General features: G+C 35.9%; 1 protein-coding gene across 1 annotated transcript; it reads right to left on the reverse strand.

The window, feature by feature from the left end:
- Positions 1-408: 408 nt before the first annotated feature.
- msx2b (muscle segment homeobox 2b) lies at positions 409-5642 on the reverse strand. Its single transcript, XM_006631829.3, has 2 exons — positions 5125-5642; positions 409-3301 (listed from the first exon to the last, which is right to left on the reverse strand). The coding sequence occupies exons 1-2, from the start codon at positions 5465-5467 to the stop codon at positions 2877-2879; spliced, it is 768 nt and encodes a 255-aa protein (XP_006631892.1). The 5' UTR covers positions 5468-5642; the 3' UTR covers positions 409-2876.
- Between the last annotated feature and the right edge of the window lie 15730 nt (positions 5643-21372).

Below are 21372 nucleotides of genomic sequence, written 5' to 3' on the forward strand. Positions count from 1 at the left end.
TGATAATGAAAACATTTGTAAAGGTGTCTTTCTGTCCATGAGAAATAAAACACTAACTTACATTACAGTATTTCACAAAATATTAAATCTGCAAATATTGGGAACTCTCCTTGTGTATAAAAGCACGTCAATACAATATTGAATTCAGATGTGCAAGTAAAGTACCAAAGGCTATATTTTATTTATTGTATTAATGCAAATGTGGAATGTAAAATCATGTCTAAGAAGTTACCAACAACCATTTACTGTATGTGTGCTTCTTGGTTTATAAAGAAGAAACTATTGGTCAAACTAAACAGTTACCTTTTAAGATTAATATGTTATTAGTTTCACAAATGAATTTACTAAATTTCAATAGAGTGTTTATTTGTATAGTATAGGACTAGTGTTACGATTCTTATCATATCTTAAAAATGTTGCACTGTGCATGAAATGCATATATTTTACCTAAAATAGAAAAACGTTTTTATGTATAACATAAATACTATAGAATGTTTAATTTCTGGGTCCAATCTATTTTACAGTGAATATTATACAGTATTAATTTTGTGCCTTCTTCAGTTAAGTAGCTGTCAGGAGTTTTAGTGTACTGGATAATTGTAAACAAGAAAAACTATTTGAATCTGTGTTTTTTGGTGGCTTCCATAAATCAAAACAATGGGAGAAGCTATTGGGTGGTTATCATCCAGTTAGGATAACATTCTAATTTCTCAGGAGAGTGAAAAACACCTCTCACGTGGTCTGATTTTTGTTTTTACCTATTCAGTTAATATGAATACAGTCAATTCAACGCTGACACACTTTGCTGACGTATCAGGTTGATCAGAGCGCTGGCTCACTTGTACAGAATAAATGCTGGCATGCAGTCACAATGATTTTAATTGCATCTTTGTGAGGAAAGCTTGTAATTCTATACTTAAATTAGCACTGCAAAACCATTTTGGTTTACAAGCTCCATTATTATTTTTACAAACTATGAAAAACCTGCCATTGGACCATTGTAAATGTTACTTTTTATGTATTCAGAGCTGGTTTCTTGTTATCACTCAAACTAAAAAATTCAATATTTCAGTATTTCAGTACACTGCATTCAAATGTGTTAGAAGGTAATGTTTCAGGCAAAGTATCTTGCCTCAGCACAATAATTATCTTTAATGTTGTTAAATCTTCATGTGTAGTTCTGGCATTGTTCCTCAAGCTCAATTAGGGATTTTATTCTGATCACGTACTGTAGTTGGGAGGTCTCAAAATAAGTTCTAATAAGAACTTCAAAGCGAGATTACTTTCAATCCTATGGCTCAAAATGTATTCTAATCCAAATCTGAATGATTAAAATAGAAAAAAAAATGTGGATTAAAGATTATTTATTTTTTAATAAATGAATAACTCATATACCAGTTGTTAAAAGCTGAATAAAAAATGCAGGCTTTTCTTGTGCAAACTGTTAATATAACATGCTGACAAATCAAAATGTTGTGAGTAGCAATCTTTGATGTGACTAAAGAATCCAATACTCAATTACTGTACTTGGGAATGTAGTTAAGGAGATAGGGAAATAAGACTGATAAAAACACACTTTTAATTTAATATCAAATTAGAGATATAAAGGATAAAATCAATACATCTTTGATGGCACTTATAAAACTGTACAATACCACTCCTTTCAAAGGAGCAATCCAAAACTAAAAATATTTTGATATATTTGCAATTTTTCTAAACTCTTGTATGATCCAATGTTTAAACTGCATGCTAGAAACACAAAACATGACCCCCCAGATATACATGTAGCAATTTCAGAAAAACAAGATACAGTAAGCAGAACTCTCTTGGATGTGCAATACAAAACAAATAATTAGCTATTTTTATTTTAGCTAGGGAAGGATGCAGAGCAATAATTTCCAAATTATTCTAGAGATTGAAAGAAAAGAGGTATTGTTGTGAAATTTGTAAAAACAGCTACAAACACAAACCCTGGGAAACATATTCTTGGAAGATCATTTCTGTTGCTTACTCTGCAGTATTCACTGCTTATATGAAACTTGAAAGAGAATAAGAAATTCTATTGTTGGAAACCAAAATAGCAACAAAAACTACCACATAATCCCAGTTGTCAGAGACAGTCTAATCTTCTGAGAAAAGGAGTGATTTCATTTATAACAATGCAAGAAATATTTTGCAGCTTACGTGGGTGATGTGACTGTCAGTTAACACATTGTCACCTACTACAGTAAAATAAAAGATATACAGAAATATTGGAACATCTCAATAAATTAGGGAGAAAAAAGCAGATATATTTCTAACCAAAAAAAAGTAAATTATTTTACTATTCTGTAGGAGCCTTTCGATGGGGCTCAACATATTAAATGAAGATTCAATTTCAATGTGCAAAAATGAGAAGGTGTCTTGGAAATGAATGTGCATTAAATTGAAAAAACAATAGGCTTCTTAATAGGGAAGAGTTTGAAGAGAGCATAGTAGGTAGCCTGAATAGGAAACAAACAGATAAGTTCATTTCTGAGAGATTTTTTTTCTTTTACACAATGGACAGCACTGTTATTCAGTTTAAAACAGAGGCCATTCCACTAACCAGGGCCTTTTTATGTGCTTGTTTTGAGTCTGCTTATTTAAAATCATTAGAATTCTGGTACGTGACAATTTGTAACAAGTTGTATTTGTGTTTAACTACAGAACCTGGAGTGCTGCAAACGACAGTACTGGAATGCATCGTACCTCTTGTCAGGTTTTGTGTTCATATCATGCAGAAAACATTGAAACAGAATTTCTCTGGAGGGCATTTTTTTTTAAAAGAGCAAAATTCCAAAAGCTGATTTTATATTTCATACTGCCTCTCACTTGTAGCTCTCAGCCTGGTCCATCTACGATAGGTGATACATGCTGTATCCAACTGGTGCAGCATAAAGTCCTACTGATGACATAGGAAGAACAGGCCTATGGAAGGGGTATGACTGTCCATACAGAGAGGCTGACTGGAGAGGAGAGTTGATGGGGAAAGGTAATGTGAATCCTGGGTGGAGCATGGGCTTTGCCGCCATTTTCAGTTTTTCCAACTCTGCCTCCTGCAGTCTCTTTGCCTTGGCCCTCCGGTTTTGGAACCAGATTTTGACCTGCGTCTCCGTGAGGTTGAGGGAGCTGGAGAACTCGGCCCTTTCCGCGATGGATAGGTACTGCTTCTGACGAAACTTGCGCTCCAGGGCCAGGAGCTGGGAGGTGGTGAAGGGAGTCCGAGGTTTGCGGTTGGTTTTGTGCTTCCTTAACGAGCAGGTGGTAGGGCTCAGCTGCCCTGAGGAAGGACAGACAACAGAAAAAAACATAAACACTGTGGTACTGATGCAAAAGCAGCATCTAACCATGAGGGCGTGTGGCTCAGAACGATAGAAAGCATGCAGTCTATCACGTCTTGCAGAATTCACTTTATAAACACCTCCATAGAGAGAATAGACACTCCAATGGACAAGAAAACTACTCTCTATCAAGCAGTTCCCAGTTTGAGCCCAATATCTGTAGCTGACTCATTGTGACACACTAAGCTATCTAGTGATCCCTGCTGCACTCCTTCCCTCAGATGAGACATAATACCTACTACAGTGTAAGAGACGCGGCTAGTGCATAAAAACTCTGCTTAAAGTACATAAGTAGGTGAGTATAAGAACGTCAGCTAAATTACTAGCTTCTAGAATAGTTTTTTTTCTTTTTATCACCCATTTATTGATGACTCAATTGTCATTTCCAAAAGCCGACAATATTTGATTTTTCTGTTTTATACTATAAAAACTAGAATTATTTAGAAATTAACGACTGAATTAGCCATATGCGTAAATCCATCATTATGCCTCTGCATGTGTACTTTATTAACTACTCTATAGAAATGCAAACGGTGCGAATTGTGTTCATTTTAAGCGCAATAGAAAATAACAGCTGTGAAGGCACCGCATATTTAGCCAGGAGAAATACGTAGCTGTCAGTATCAATGTCGCACTTTGCTACAGGTAGCATACCTAAAATAATTGGGTTGTGTACCTTATACCGTGCACTTAATCATATCAAATGTTAATTTAATAATAGTGTACATGAACTTTAGATTCATACATGTGTGGACTAAATATAGTTACCCACACCAACCAACATTTAACATGAAGCTATGCGGTTAAATAAGCTTACTGAACATTAGATTGTATTTTCTATATCAAAAAACATGTTTATTAACTTAACATAAAATAAATTACATCTTACTAGCATTAAAGAATGTGTTAAGACACACTCTGTAGAACTGAAAACACTTTTTACTTCTGTTCATAATTGTTAAGTTACTTTTCGTGCAATCAAATGTTGCTCAATACTTCTGTGTTCTATAACGAAATGATAGGCCTGTACATTTAAAGTAATAGGGGGTGAGACAATTAAAAATTAGCCGACTCTGCTGTTATTGATTATATATCCCAGTTTTCGAAATGTGCAGTCGTATGACCCTATTTACTGCTTACTTTGAAAATTAAAATTGTTATTATTTTCAACAAACAAAACAAACGGATTTATATGGCGACAAATGCTACCCGTAAAAACGATACCCGTACTGCATTGAAATCCCTGTTGAGGGAAATCGCTCCGAGCATCACATACAGGACAGTGTATCACTCTGTGGCATGGACGGTTCAAACACTCAATATGTCTTTATTTTCTTATCAAAGGAACACGCAGACAGAAACTCCTCTTAATAGTGCGTAATTCTCTACGCACAATCGATAAACGTGAAATTACACATTAACTACAAAACGTATTTAAATACAAAAGCTATCGAGGTATCAAGTAATGTGGAAAGTGTGAGACCTTAAGAAGTATTCGAAACTAGTGTTACAGCCAAAGCATATACACTTTAGTTTGACTTTTCTGTTGACTTTTGGTCAAAGGCGATATATTGCATTTGGCATTCCGTCCAATGCAGAGAATAGGAGATAAATCGCTAAGACGTAGCTTTCTTTCTAAAGGTATCTTATTTATAGGACCTTCCTATAAATAAGATACATTTATATGAAGAGACGAAGAGGGTGGAGAACAAGAAGAACGACTTTTTTTGTCTTATAACAAAGTAACAGAAAAGGGACTTACGGGGCGGTGGGGAGAATCTTGAACTTGTCACCCAAGGTGCGCATTCCTCCTGCTCAGAAGTTTCAGATTTGACCGGGGACGTCGGGACAAAATGTTTAGGAAATTCCTCAGGGCTGTAAGTATCTCTGGGAATGGATAAAGAGTTGTGTGTCCTGGGAGTGCCAAGCACTGTATCTTCTGATTTCGGTGGGAATTCGCTGTGAGTCTTTCTGTCAGCCATCAAAGCCTCCACACTGAAAGGTAAAGTAGACACTTGAACTTTGCGCTCCTTTGCTGGTTGAATATCTGGTTGAATATCCTCGTCGGAGGAGCAGCTGTCCTTGGAACTCGCAGGAGAAGACATGCTAATAGAATATGTCTCTAAATCGAAATAGTATAAAAGGCAAAATAAATTCTACCAACGCCCGTCCCAACGAAGAAGAAGTAGAAGGACTTCTTACTCAAGCATCAAAAGCCTGAAGCTTTAGTAACAACAGGGCAAAAAACCAAACAAGTTCTTGGAAGTAGACAAACTTCTAGCCAATCAGAACGTGGCCAAAACTTTGTACCGCACTCTGACGCCTCTGATTGGTTTTCGGTTTTAAAGGATCGCAAAAGGGTTTGAAAAATACATTTAGAAGTAATCACACAGAGGCCAAACAGTGATAGGCTGGTGATACCTTCAGGGCTTTAATCTCGTGTAAACACAAGCGCCACTCGCATAATTTACGGCTAATTATGTGAAGAGGAAACTCACATTAACCACTTCTGTCTCAGCACTGCTTTACACAACGTGTTAATATGCAATGGATTAAGATTTTGTTAAGGCTGAGCATTCCGGGGTTTAATGAAATAGGGCACGAGGAAACAAAACAGTGGAAAACACTAAATATTTTGTTTTAATAGCTGCCCCAAGGTACACTGGCATGTGCCTCCAGTACGTGTAGTAATTCACAGTTGCGATCCAATACAAAACATGAATACCATATCAGGATAAATTTGATTTGCAAAATGTGTACGTCTTTTAACTAAATGTATCTATATAAACTAAACCACCAGGCTTTTGGGGGACAATCAATAATTACACAAAATAGTACATCAATGTATTCCTCTTGATGAAGAATTTGTTATTGACTAATACATTTTATTTTTATTATATGGATACTAAAATTGATCACATTCTAGATTCGAATTCCCAACCGCATTTAAACGCTATTTTTCAATGACTAGTTGACTTTTTAGTGGTGGAAATGACTCCAACAGTATTATTATTATTATTATTATTATTATTATTATTATTATTATTATTATTGTTGTTGTTGTTGTTGTTGTTGTTGTTGTTATTGTTGTTGTTGTCCTCGTTGTTGTTCGTTCGTTTGTATCTCTTTGTAAATTTAAGATAATGTTATTCAGAGAGAAGAATAAACTGTATATACTGTAATGTTTCACTCGTATGTTTTTCAAGAACTTCGTCATTACAGAAATAGCTAGCCCTTATACAGATAGTATATCCCTTTTGTACACGGACGTTACTATTTAAAAAAATGAAATCCACTAGGAAAACATTCTAAAAGAGTACATTATATTGCATTATATTGAAAAGCTTGTAGTAAATGTTTAAAAGCAAAAAAAAAAACGCTTTGATGTGTCACAAAAGACTACCGTTAGTGGCTTGCTCTTTCCCTTCTACAAGTGTTATTGCTGTGGTACGTCAAAGAAACCATTAATCACAATTATCAATTCTAAGCAAAAAAAATGTATATTGTATTGCACTATGTCCCAAAAACAAAACAAGATTTAATATGTATTTCGATTCTAATGGCTCGTTAGCAAGGAACCGATAGAACATAGGCTGAAACCCATTAAGCACCATATTAAGCAAATATTGATTGTCGGATATTCGTGAAAAATTACATAACAGACCATCTACTTACTGTAGTTTACCAGTTTCCAGTTCTGTACCCTAGAGAGAATATCGCATATTTAATATCTTAATTAGTTGGCCTAACGCAGTAAAGAAATATGCATTCATTTTATTTTAACTAAAATAAATTCTGTCACGGTAATTCTACAAATTAATTGGTGATCAGGTTATTTATAATCAGATAATTAACTGTTGGAAGTGAAAATCGATGCTATTCTTACAGATACTCAAAAGTAATTCTGATAAAATTAGTAAATTTTGGCTATAGCATTCTAGGGGTTTTAATTATTAATGTTGTATTTTCTATTTTACAGTGCACAGTCGGCTTTTTTTCAATTAAATACCCTAATATTTTAATTTATAATATGCAGCAACATTTAGAAAACACAACAAAATATAACACAAAATGTCATAATTCTCAATGATCTCACAAGGAGATATATATTAGGCTTTAAAGCTCGGTTAAGGCTCTCAAGGCGCTTTGGAACAATTTGTTATAATAACAGCAGCGGAGATCTATTTGATCTAAAATCCCCAGGGTGATACTGGATGGATCGCAAGTAGTATTGTATTATAATATGCATTCGATTATCTTTCTTTTTTACTATTTTCATTAGACTTATTGAGTGCGAATTTTAAGCATTTTAAAGCAAACTTAGCAATAATAAAATAACGTGGTTTGCTGCGTCAGCATTGTGAATTTTTCGTGAATGTGGTCGGGCAAAAAAAAAGGACTGAAGGACTTAATAATACACAATTTCCTTATTTCTCGTTTCCAATGTTTGTTTTGAACTGGATGGAATCGAGATTAGGTTCCTTTATTTTATCAAAAGCCGACATTTTTCTAAGTTAGGCTTATTAAAAAGGGCGATATGCGTGCGGGAGAGGGATAGTCCATTACATGTGCTGTTATGTGTCGTGGTGAGATTTTCTGGTATCACTTTTCCCATGTGTCTGAAGCTGAATGATTATTACACCGGGTGATTTCGCAGACAATCTGAGGTTGTCTGAAGGCGCCAGCAGCGGGGAGATGAAAGCGATGCTCCTCGGGGAATTAACTGCTGAAGTTTTGCGGCTCCACTCATGAGTCCTCCCCCACGAGTCACGCCCCTACCCCGGGGCAAAAGCCTGCTCACAAGCCGGCCCCTTCGCAGACTGGCTGCGAGAGGCCAAGATCTGGAGATAAATGTGAAACATTAGTACAGACAGTGAGAGTGGGCTGCCCGGAAAACTATTGGTACTGTAAATACCGCAGCTTGTCCCTTTCTATAGAAGTTAACAAGTTTTCCATTGGCATCTTTTTGACATCAGTGCTGTTTGCATTTTGAAGTGAGGCGTTAAGCGTTGGCATCGCAAGCTACGCACCACTTTCCCTCTCATTTTTAAACCTTACGGACTTTAAATGGACATCACAATTAGCATGAATTTAAAAAAATCATTCTTGGGTGTTTCTAGCGTTTTCAGTGTATATTTAGGCACACCTCAGACACTTTAATTACTCCCTCTTGAAGTGGTGGAATGCTGACAGACTGTGCAATGAACCTGTTATGTTTCATAATAAGTTCGAAATTTGCAAGTCAAAAGAAATAGATGTGAAAGACAAAGTAAATTCCCGTCATTAGGGCAAGCAAACATAGACAACATAAACACAAGCAACTAGGTGGATGCTCACCAAAAACGAATTTAAGGAGGAAATACTGTAATAATAGATTTATTATTAGTCACGAGAGAGGACATTCCAGATGAAGCTGTGGGACAAATGAGTGACTAGGAAAAAATGTGGAATCAATACGCTAAATACAATTACATGTTGCTTTGTTTCTAGGAGTGACAGACACTTAAGTCTTCACTTGTGTATTTCTGTCTCATAGCAACATTGGGCATTATGGGCTCAATTATCATAAAAGTGATAAAATGGAAAAAATGTTTAGTTAAAAGAAGACTTAGAGAACTGATTTAAACTATTACTAGCAAGGTTGAAGGGTTTAAAATCACTTGACTCAATTCAACAGCTAAAAAATAAAATTTATAGTTTTCTGAAATGTAACCTGTGACAAAATATTTTTTGCTGCGCTCATGTTATAATGTCAAGTGTAGCGTAAAATTTCACATAGCGAGTGAAAAAATGCAGACTGCCTAAGGTGAGTTGCTGTGGCAACCATAAGTGCAGCCCTGTATGTACCAGGCACCCAATTGGCACACCAGGCTCAGAATTCTGGATGGAACTTCAGTAAAATTCTGTTTGGAGTCCCTGAAGGCTTTAAAACAATTGGCTCAGAATCCTTCCTGAAAAAGTAGCTTGTTCATGCTTTCTGGCAGCAAAAATAGCACACATATCCAAATTAATTGACTATTTAGTATTTTACATTCATTTATGAGACTGGCATGGAGTGGAATAATCTGAAGTGTATCCAGTCATGCTGTGCCTTCCCAAGCCAATGTCAAGAGGTTCTCCTTCTGTTCTGCTGGCCCTGAGAAAACCATAGAGGACACAAATATATGATTCAGATCTTCTCATCATTCATAGACTGTTGGAACTCATCTGCACACACAATTTGTTGTGAAGCATTTGTTACCATCATCGTTATTATCACTGTTATTATTGTGAACATAGAAAATGACTCCCTATTAGAACATCTTAAAGACTGCTATAACAAGTTTTTCTTCAGATGTACCAAACTCAAATAAATATAGGCTTAGTACTGTAGATAGCACTGCTTTTCACAGCTCTGGGGTCCTGGTTGTAGGTCTGCCTATGGATTCCTGTCTATGAGGAACTTGTATGTTCTCCTTGTGGTAGTGTATGTTTCCTTTGAGCACTCAGGTTTTCTCTTAACTCCCAAATACATATATATATACAGCTTAATTAGCTGAATAACTTTTAAGGGCATTTATGAAGCCCAGGAGGGAGGAAGCTTACCAGAATCTATGCATCCTGCCTTCGTCTCTCTGTTATTAAAACCTAGTTAACAGCCCCTGGAATGTGGGAGTTGTAGACCAATTTCTTTGATAAACAACAGATGCAAAATATTTGCCAGAGTTCTGTCTTGCCAATTAGGCCAACTATTCCCAAAACTGGTGTGCTCACTTCAAATTATTTTTGACAAATTAAGCTTTGCAACTGCAAATTTTAAATCTGTAAGATACAACCTTTGTAAATATGATCGCTATAATCACTTGATCTGCTCTTCATGATTTAGATACAGGAGCCTACCATGTTCACTCTGAAATAAAAAGGTAAAAAAATGAATGTTTACCTACAAATTTCCCTTTTATTTTCTGCCATTCAACTGTGCTGTTATACCACTTTTAGTTAAGAAAATAACGATTTTTAATTAGGTTTTGTTAAATGGAAATACTGTACATCTAGACTGTGCCAATTCAAAATGTCTACAACTGAGATAAGGGAGGTCTTGAACTTCCAAATTTATAGAAATATTATATGACATTCAATTTAAGATACCCCCTGAAATAAAGTTATGGAATGAGTTATGGAAGATGACTTCCATAACTTTATTTAACTTTATTGTATAGGAGGACCTTAATTATATTAAGGAGGTCTCTCTCTGGAAACTTTAGGCTCACTCAAACCTATAGGAACTACATTGACAAAATTCTCCTGAGTATTTGCAGCTTAATTTAATAAACAAGCACATTCAAAAAATAATGTCTCCCCAATGACCCTGTGGGGATGGCTCATAGATTTACAAGTAACATTAGACCTTTAGATTATATAAAATTTGAATTAAAAAGCATTCTTCAATTAAATTTGAAGAGTAAATTACAGATAAGGAGTATGACATATTTTCAGATCCAAAAGCTTTGGGACAGAAAAGTTCTGAATTACCTAACATAGAAACGGAATGTTGCAGGCATTGTGAGGAAAAATAACAAGAAAGCCTCAAAACAGATAAAAACCTCTAAACAAAAGGAATGGCCCGACATTGTAGTTTCTTTAAAATATGTGGGAGGAGGGTCTTGACCAGCAACATTATTTAAATGTTTGAAAAAGTGTATGGAAAAATACACAGAAAATTTCAAAATAAGTGAAAAATAAACTAATACATTCCAAGCTTTTGCATAGAGTTGACTGCCAAGAAAAATAAAAGGCTGTACTGTGAAAGATACACACTGGCATTGTAACAGACATACAAGGGCTTTTATTACATATGATCAGGTCCTGTTCAATACTAGATGCACTTTAGAGAAGGTCTTGGAGTCTTGGTAATAATTACAGGGAGTGGTGGTCCTGTGAATACTGTACATTGCTGTCCCTGATTAGTTACAACATTGAATGGTCTCACCTTGGTTATCAAAAGCAATTAATTACAACAGCGTGCCTGACAATAGAGATTTTGAAAAGGTGTAGAAGTAAAATACTGCACATTTTATCACTCTCCCCATGAAAAGTTTTCTGGCTTAAGCTCAGAATCGAACATGGGCAGCCTAGATACAATATGTTTTATGTATTTAAATTTTGGAAATGTAAGTGTATTGTAACCTACAGTACGATCATGTGGCTTGCACTATTGAATTGTTGGGTCCTGTGTACTGAATCTACTATTTTGTTCTGCATCAGGCTACAACTAGTGCTGACTTTGCTTTGAATACTGTACTTCACAGAATAAGATGTTCTACATTTTTTTATCATGAAATCGAATGCCAGGCATGTGGTTTTAACATACTGTAAGAAAAGAATTACTGTATTTAGATCAATGGTTCTCAGTCATGATCTTAGAAAGTCCCATACAGTGTTCTAGTTGTCTTCTGTAGGTGGCTACAAGTCATTTAAATCTTGAACAACCAAGTCATTGTTATATTCAAATATGCAATCGATTGCTTGATTGGACTGAACATAAAAAATCTTGTGCTTCTTCTGTACCAGGGCTGGAGATATTCTTATTTAGATACTCCGTTATCAGGCTTTATTTCAAAATCTCACCAAAGGGCTCTGTGATTGAGTTTTAATTTTTTATTTTGTTTTAATTTAGAATCATCAATTAGACTTAACATATTTCCACCCAATTTAAAATTGCCATTTGTGTTGTGGGTCATACCGACAGGAACTGTACTAGTAGTGGGATAATGATAGATTCCTCTTGCCTGCCCACCCATTCAGATATTTCAAATCCTGCAGAGACTTACAGTAAGTTCAATGTTCAATGTTGATTTCTGTAGTTCAGTAACAAAAAACAACAAATACAAAGGGACAGAGTTTTTAACATTTTATTGATTCACATTTATTACACCTGGCTGAGAAAATGACTGCCTTGGCTGCAAGGTCAAGGCTGACAGATCTCCCCTTACTTATAAGGAATGAGCCAGGTAGGCAGCTGCAAAGGTGGGGTACAGGGGAAGTGTGAGAAAAGATTATCTCACAGGGGTCTCTGCAAGCAATTTATTTATATGTAAGAGAGTGAAAGTGTGAGATTAAAAGTACAATTTGACCTCCTCCTGAATTTCTGTTTAAGAACTCAGTTTGAAGGAATGGTACATCCCTCATGGTTGACAGTGTAGGACTGCAGGTGTGCGGGAAGTCTCAGGGGTCAATATTTCACAAGTAGCCAAGATAGCCCTCACTGACTCGTATCCCCCCCTCTATCTGTAGCAACTCTGTAGCAATCTGTGTGCCTTCCCTTGGGGAATCCTAATCCCGGTCTGCTTGGGACATGACCCAGGCTCATACCTGATGAATACCTTAACTCTCTGAACAACTTGAAAGCCCTCCCTGGTTTCATCATTTTTAGACTTTGAACTCTCCTAGACATTTCAAGTGAGCTCAAGTTTTTGTTTTGTTGTTGTTTTCCCTCTTTCCCATTAGTCTTCCTATTTTGCCTTAATTTGCTCTGTACCTGAACAAAGAGAAAGGCTTGTTTGTGCCTGTCTCCTCACAATGAGATTCTCTTAAGTAAGATGTTTAAGATAGACATGATGTAAAAAAAAATAATAATAAATCGCTGAAAAAATATTTTGGACTAAGGCTAGGCCCTATATAAACTTACAGCCAATCCTATGAGGTACTTTGTCAGATTACAGGTTTTAGGCAAGCTTTAAAATTGCTGTCATTATATTGTTATTATTAACACCTTGTAATTAGCCCAATGGAATCCTGCACTTTTAACCAAGATTTAGCTTTAATGAAGGAAAATTGCTACCTTCCTGAGGTGTATGGCGCCCGTTCTGATTATCTTTAAGCATAAGACTATTATTTCAAAGATGAAGATGCCATCACGTGAACGCTAGAGCCTCATAAAGCAAAGTGCCATCTGAAGAGCCATGTCAACAAATTGGGAGTCTTTGCCTCCAGTGGTTTTATTAGCTAGTGGTATAGAGAAGAGAAGAACCTCAGAGAGTATATTGATTTTACAATAAAATGGCACAAAAGAAGAAAAAGAAAACATTGCTGTTATACACCACAGAACATTCTTGAGATGTTTAAAGCTCAAGTCCTGCTTGCCTCTTTTTGGATGGATCAGAGGATCTATGGTATTGACTTCCCTGCTTTTTTGCTTAAGCAAGGCTAATTGTAACTCATTCCATCATAGAAGTTATTTCCCTTCTTTGATGTCTTGTGATCAGAAGATCCTTTTTTATGAATTTTCAACTTTATCACCATCTATATTTTAAACGGCTTGTACAAAATGAATATTAAGGAGTAGTTTTATTGCCTAGAGACCTGACATGTTAAAATAACATAACATACATAACATGCCGTACTTCCTGTATTGTCCCAGATGGGAAATTTACTTTGCAAGGAAGTGAAAGGATGTACACAATACATAATACATTTAACGCTATATGAATCCACTAACAAATAAGAAACCCAAATAGCAGCTAAGAACAATGAGTCTTTTTGTATTTGTTTTGAAAACAATACAGTACAGTATGTTTAGTTAATGTTTTTACATAAGATAAGATAAAACCACTTTATTGGCCATATACAATTTATTGTATTAGGAATTTGTCTTTTCACGTACCCCAACTTGCTCTCCATGAGACATACAGATGGGAGAGAAGCTTGGGGTCAGAGCGTAGGGTCAGCCATTTATATAGTGTCCCTGGAGCAGTTGGGGTTAAGAGCCTTGCTCGGGGGCCCAACGGAGTAGAATTCCTCTTCCAGCCACAGGCGCAGATACTTTGCCACAGAGCCACCGTACTGCCTGTCTGGTACATACTCCTTTTTGCTAGTTAAAACTGCACAGCGTAAACTATTTATATTTAAAGGCAACAGATATATGACAGGAAAATAGACCTAGTTTAAAAGATGACACATTTGTAAGTGTAACCTGCTTTGTACAGATTTGGCGATTTATGAATTCTGTAGTGTTGAAAGGAGATTATGCTATTCTCTGGTTCACAGTTATTATGCATGAAAACAGCATGTCCCTCGTGGTTCGTTAAATAAGACAAAACTTGAGGACAGTCTTTCTGTTGTTTGTCCTCTGAGGTTAAGAGCAGTGAGACTTTGCCCAAGCCAAAAATTAGGTGAAAGCTTTTTTAATAGGCATGTACTTGCATGTTTTATTAATAAGGCTCGGTGCAAATCAGAGCAATGAAGTGGTTAAGATTGGGTTTGCAATAAAAAAAATATGCATTATTTGTGCAATAGATTTCCACAGTGGGGCTTTTCTTTTGATAAGAAATATCACATTAATTGTGATATGATTGCAGTTTTTATTGGTAAGAATGTGGAACATATTTTCTCTGTCAGAACAGATTAAAGAATTTCCTTCCACTGCTGTCTTTTCTATCAAAAATATATTATCTTTTTAAAAATGTAATGGGTTTTTTAAGTTGAGGTCATTCTATGACAGCATCAGAATTCTTCACCTGCAAATCTGACAATTATAAGATTATAGGATTTATTACATAACAAGAACTGCTATACACAATTGAGAAAGTAAACCCTTTTATTTTTCACACACCACATTTTAACTGCATCACATTCAGGGAGGTTTAATGAGCACAGTGAACATTTTCTTCTCTACCACTCTAACAAAAGCATGGTTTAAATGCCTCCCAAATGTCTGAAACATGGAGCTCTTATTACAGTTTTCCTGTAGCATCGCCCTCTTTAATCATGGTTGAAGAAAACCCATGACGAGAGATTGGGCTGATAGATTCATTAAGGTTTATGAATCATCATGTTCACAGCTTGAATTTCCATGTAACGCTGGCAAACAAATTAAAGGTTCTTGCTATCCTTTAATTTTCGCAGGCAAAGCTATGATTTGAGTGCGTAATGGGGGTAAAAAATCAAGAGAAGCATGCTAATTTAGAGGGCTATTAACATGCTTTAATTTCTCAATATGGAGTGGTTATTAGTTTAGAATGTATTTAAGGGAGAAATCAAAGTGAACTCAGTAAGTTGTTAAATTGCTTTTATTTCCCTGATGATTGTGAAAAAAATCACAAAAGTATTATGAATTAGTTTGTGTGCCTAGGACAGGGAAAAGTAACTTTTACAGTTACTTAATCTGTTGCAGTTAAGAAATTACTTGTTTCTGTGATTGTTTTTTTAAAATGAACTAGATGCTGGAGGAGGGGAGTAATTTAAAATAGTCATCTGTTACAGCGACCTATGCTGTACATGTATATTTACTATCTAAAGTAAAAAATGACCTGTACATGTTGTACAGACAAAATGTCTAATATACTATCAACATTATTGACCTTAAAAAAATTAGAAATAAGTTCATAAGATACTTCTTGTCTGTTTTTCAAGGTGTGTTCATCACATTTAATAAACTTTTCCAAAAGTGACCCAAAACAAAAATAATAACATTGAGCTCTAATCTCTGCAAAAAAATAACTTATTCTGAATTAATCAGAATGATCAGTTTTCTGCATCCCAAGTAAACTGAATATCTGCCCAGAAAGAAAGGAGCATACGAACTCTCTAATTCTGAAAGTTAATTACATCTTAATCACAAGAATGAGGTCATTGTCTCCTGATTAGAAAACAGGTTAAATAAAAAACAACAACAAAACTTTCAGGAACTTTGATCTCAGGATCAAATAGGATTTCATGGTGACTGCCTGTAAGGGAAATAGACACATGCAAACAAAAAAGTGTTACCCGACACCTTGGCACTTAAAGACTTCTTATTAATATGATCCTTCCTGCCCCATGGTCATCACAGACATGTGCGTCTTTGACCTGCCACTGTTTAATGAGAAAAAGACGCCAGGCACAGTGGGCACTGTCCAATGGGGGAGACACCCCTCCCCTGGAGACAGGCTCATGGAGAGATGATTGCTGCTTAGACAAACGCCCGCCGTCCGCCCACAGGTTACCACGTCAAGCCCCCAGCAAGTTCCTTTGAAACGGGAGATTGGTGCCGTGCGTCCAATTGATTATCAGACCTACAATTACTGCTTCAGAAAAGGCTCTGGTTGTTTGAATGCAACTTTTCAGAGTTAGAGGCAAGGTAATGCATGTGTACTGTCTCCAATTTTAGCCTGCAGAAAGCAAAATTCTTGTGCCTTACTAAAAAGTAGATGCATTAGCAGATGCGAAAGATTGTGTCTCTCATAAGTCTCAGAATCAGAGTTATGTGGATGATTTAAGAAACATTTATCTTAGTTGGATTTTACTGTGCTATAAACATGAAAGGCTAACCATTTCAGAACCAATGAACCAGAATTATGGTACCTTCATTAATTGATCCAAATAAATACATACGTTTTGCAAGAAAGAAGCTACAGTACATGCTCTGATACAGTGACACAAAATCTAAAAATCCACACATGTGAATGACACTGCTTTTGAATAACCCATTTTTTGCAGAGCTTATTGTTCTGTTTTGTTTGTTTGTTTTTCCAAAGATGACAGGGGATCGTGGAATGTCATGCTGATCCAGGGCAAATTCAGCCCTTACACGGCATTAAGGCTTGATTGTCAGGTTGATTTCATTAGAGTGATGGGACACATGTGCCCTCTTTTCATCTAGTGATTTCTCTCTGTAATTTGGAACTTTTAAGTCCTGCAGTCTCCTGATCTGTAGATAATTGTTCGCTGTAATACTACCCAGGAAAGAAGCTGATAAACTCCAGATGGAGAAAGGATTTTCCAGCCGTCATCAATGTATTTATACTACCCAACAACATCTATCCAAACGTAAGAGACCAAAGACCTCATTTATGTCACAAGCAAGGCTTTTGACAAAATTGACAGACAATAAAAATCACTCAGCTTAACATCGACATCTGAAATTATTTCACTTTATTTTTTTGTGAAGTTGTATGACTGCACATGTCTATAGACCAGGATTAATCAGCACAGAATACATCAACGTTTTTAAACCTTGAAAATATGTCAAGTGCCAATTTTCCTTTAGAACTTGTATGAGCAGATCTAGTTTAATTGACATCATTCTGAATTATTCATTTCAAAGCAGTACATTTGTAAATAGGTTCATGAGCCATGTTTAGCAGAAAATAAAATTATTATTATTTTTTATGAACATATCTTATTCCAAACAATCTGCTATTTGAGTGATTATGTTTAATAATGCAGAGTAACCTGTCAAATTTTATAACATATAATTCCTTCCAGGTAGCACTATTTCAGAGGTCATAAATGACTATGTATGTTTTAATATGCAAAACATAAATGTGATTATTTTAAAGATAGTTTATACAGTAGGTACAGTGTTAAATAGCAAAATGAATAGAAATACAGCAAAAGCAACTGTCATTTTGATAATAATGACAGGTTAAAGTTTGATAGACCACCTTTTTTTAACATTACTACTGTGCATCCAATTGGTTATCAGACCTGCACTTACTTCTGCAGAAGGTCATGGTGTGTTTGTTTAATAATACTTTCATGGTGAAAACAAGACTGATTTATTAAACAGTTTTATGGTCAGGTGTGCAAATGTAAGTGGACAACAAAGGATTTTGTAGTCTGGAATTTAGGTAGCAGTGCTAGGCTGTGGCTTCAGGTCTCAGGTGGAGGAGTACTACTGTATGCTTGAGCAAAGTAATTTGCTCAGACTGCACCAGAAAAATACCAATCATCTACAAATGTAGGACATATTTGGTAACACCATCATCTAAATAAATGAATAAGCAGAAACTTAATAATTATAATAATTGCTTACACTTATATAGCGCTTTTCTGGACACTCTGCTCAAAGCAATGGGGACTCCCCTCAACCACCACCAACGTGCATAATCCACCTGGCCATGATTGGTAAGGCCTGGGATTTTTAATGAGTCAGGACCTTGGTTTTACGTCTCATCCGAAGGACAGCACCTTTTTACTATGTCCCTGTCACTATACTGGGGCATTAGGACCCACATGGATTGCAGGGTGAGCACCCCCTGCTGGCCCCACTAACACCTCTTCCAAACTTAACCAAACTTTAATATAACTGGTGGGTTTAGTTTAAAATGAATGACATTTGTGTGGATGATTTTATTAATGTTTATTGTGGCAATGGAGTTCTAAAGCCAGTTTGAAACACACAGTGACATTTTTAAATAAAGATTCCCTTTTTCCAGTGGAAACACTTGGCATTGATATTTTTAAGAACACGCCACAGTACCATAAACCATATTCCAAATTGCTTACTTGGCTACAGTATATAAACATACTGTATCGTAGCTGATCTTGCCTTCTAGGTTACCTAACTAGTAAGAGCCGCTAGCATAACATACAAAAAGAAGATTGTATTCAGAATATACATTTATAAAAAAAAATTAAATTAAAGATTGTGCAAATGCCTTTGAGGTGAAAATGAAAGTTCAACACAAATTGTTTTTCTACACCATTTTGTCTAAGTCTTAGTGTTTATATCTGAGATATTGTTTAACAGGTTATATAACAATTCCTTTATGTACACAGGACTGAGTTATGTCAAAGGTCAAGACGATGATTCATACAAATATGGACAAATACAGAATTCTTAATGTGGGCAAAACTTGAATAGAAGATAATTTCAGTACTTTATAATACTCCAGCTAAGGTTGCAGTGCATGAAAGGGCTAACGAAGCAGTTGTAATACACTGGCATGAAAACAGAAGCAAAGACAACTCCTTCTAGCAAAAGTACCAAGTTACCCTGATTGGCTTATTACATGATTTGTTAGCCACCAAATCAGTGACAATGAATATTGTGTATTGCACACAACAAAAGATCAAATAATGGATCATCCCTTCAATTTTTCCAAACACAAAATTTACTTGCAAAGGAAGGCTTCTCAGCTAATCTGCCTCTTTAGAGTGTTGAATGATTCCAGTTAAAGAGCTTGCTTGTAGTTGGAATTATGGCAGTCATTTAGTCAGAGGTGGAGTTGTGTTCTAATTCTTGTCAAGCTCCAAAAAAAAGAAAGAAAGAAAGAAAGAAAGAAAAACGTCTTGTGCCCCCAGTGTCTAATTAGAATCAATTACACTGATTACAGTCACTTTTCCACAGATCCTTAGCAGGATTTTTTTTTAACTTATTTCAATTCCTATGTTTGTCTTGTACCACAAATGATGAGGGTTAGCAAAGGAGCACAGAATGGCAAGACTGTGAGGTTGGTAGAGTAAACAAAATCACGTCTTGTTTTAAATTAAGTATGTGCAAATACAAATAACTATTTCAAAGCGATTAGTTTGTTTGGAAAGAGCTGAGAGTGTCTGAATATAATAGTAGAATAAACCAGCAGCTCTTCACTGTTTATTTAAATGTGCTACATCCTTAAAGGCACACACTAAAGCTGAAAGAAAGCCTCTGAGGATGTTTTACTTGGAAGATCATACTGTAATTCACAGGCAATTATTTCTGTAAACACATAAAATAGTCTATCATGCTTCATCCATTGTTGTATTGAACTTCCTTCTTTTAATTGAATTACATTTAATAGTTGAATATTATTGTGTTTTGATGTTACCCTAGACAATGTACTAATGTACACACAAGGACAGCTCGCACTGAAAACAAAAAAAAGACTCAAGGTTCTCAATGGACAAAGTGTCTGAGCAAAGAGGCCTATTATGAGAAAAGGTCACAACAAGCAGCAGAAATTAAAACTAGAAATTACGTCTTAATTTAAAAATGTTAAATTACATTTGAATCAGATTGTTTTGGGATGAGGATGGAACAGGAACTTTTTTAGCAAAGGCAATCAACACAACACTTTTAAATGTACTGTAAGTCTTGAGCTTTTTAGTTTGTTTTACTCTGCTCTTATCCATTTTTATATTTACTATTACCTACTTTTAGTCAGAACAAAATAGGGGAGGTGTAGCGTAGTGGGTAAGTCGCTGGAGTCAAGTTAATAGTTACTTGAGAGTCGTCTTAAAGGAAAAGGCACAGCCACAACAGTCACATCCACGTCCTAAAAACCTTCAGCTATAACATTAACTTTATCCATTTTCAAACCGCTTCGTCCAGAACAGGGTTGCGGGGCAGCCAGAGCCTATTCCAACCAGTACTGGGCACAAGGCAGAATACACCCTGTATGGGACTCCAGTCCATCACAGGACATTCACAGACACAAACATGCAAAATCTCACACCAGGACCAATTTTCCCAGAAACCAATTAACTTACCAACATGTCTTTTGACTGTGAGAGTGTTTGGATTGGAGCACCCAGAGGAAAACCACACGAACACAGGGAGAACATAAAAACTCCACACAGATAGCACTCCAGGTCCAGGATTGAATCCAGGGCCCCAGCGCTGTGAGGCAGCAAAGGTAACCAATGCACCACTGTGATTCCCCCTCAGATATAACAATAATATTTCACTTTTAGTAATATTTTGAAATTAAATATTTCCAGTCACTGGCACCATTGATGAAAGTGGGGAAAAGGAAAGAGAAATGCTTTGCTTTTAGATGAGCTCCCACAAACATTTCAAAAAGTGAGCAGGCCAGGCCACCAGAATCTTTTATTAAACTGCCAGCCAGTCCCTGGGTCACTTAAACTTCCTAATAAAACTAGCCATAATGTGTTCTAAGTATTCTGTGAGTGGAAAATAAAAATAAGATCACAATGCAAAAAAGTATTTTCGTCTGTATCATGGAAATCCTACCATGTTGTGAAACATGTAAAAATCATCTTGTCATGATCAGCTTTATTGTTATTCAGGATATATTCTCTGTAGCATTCAAAACAGCCCTAAACTGAATTGAATCTTGATTTTGGCAAAGAAATGGGCACTGAATGCAAGAACATCCTAACTGTGTACAGTAGCCATCTTCACCCCTACAAGTTGTTAAGAGAAGAGAATAAGAGGTTGAGGTTGAAGAGAGGTTGAAATAAGATAAATAATTTTTACATTGGTTTCAATAAGAATTCAGCTTTAAAGTGCAGCCTGGACAAATAACAGATGATACAACACAAATGA

This window comes from Lepisosteus oculatus, chromosome 11, assembly GCF_040954835.1.
Source record: "Lepisosteus oculatus isolate fLepOcu1 chromosome 11, fLepOcu1.hap2, whole genome shotgun sequence".
NCBI classification, from domain to species: Eukaryota; Metazoa; Chordata; class Actinopteri; order Semionotiformes; family Lepisosteidae; genus Lepisosteus; species Lepisosteus oculatus.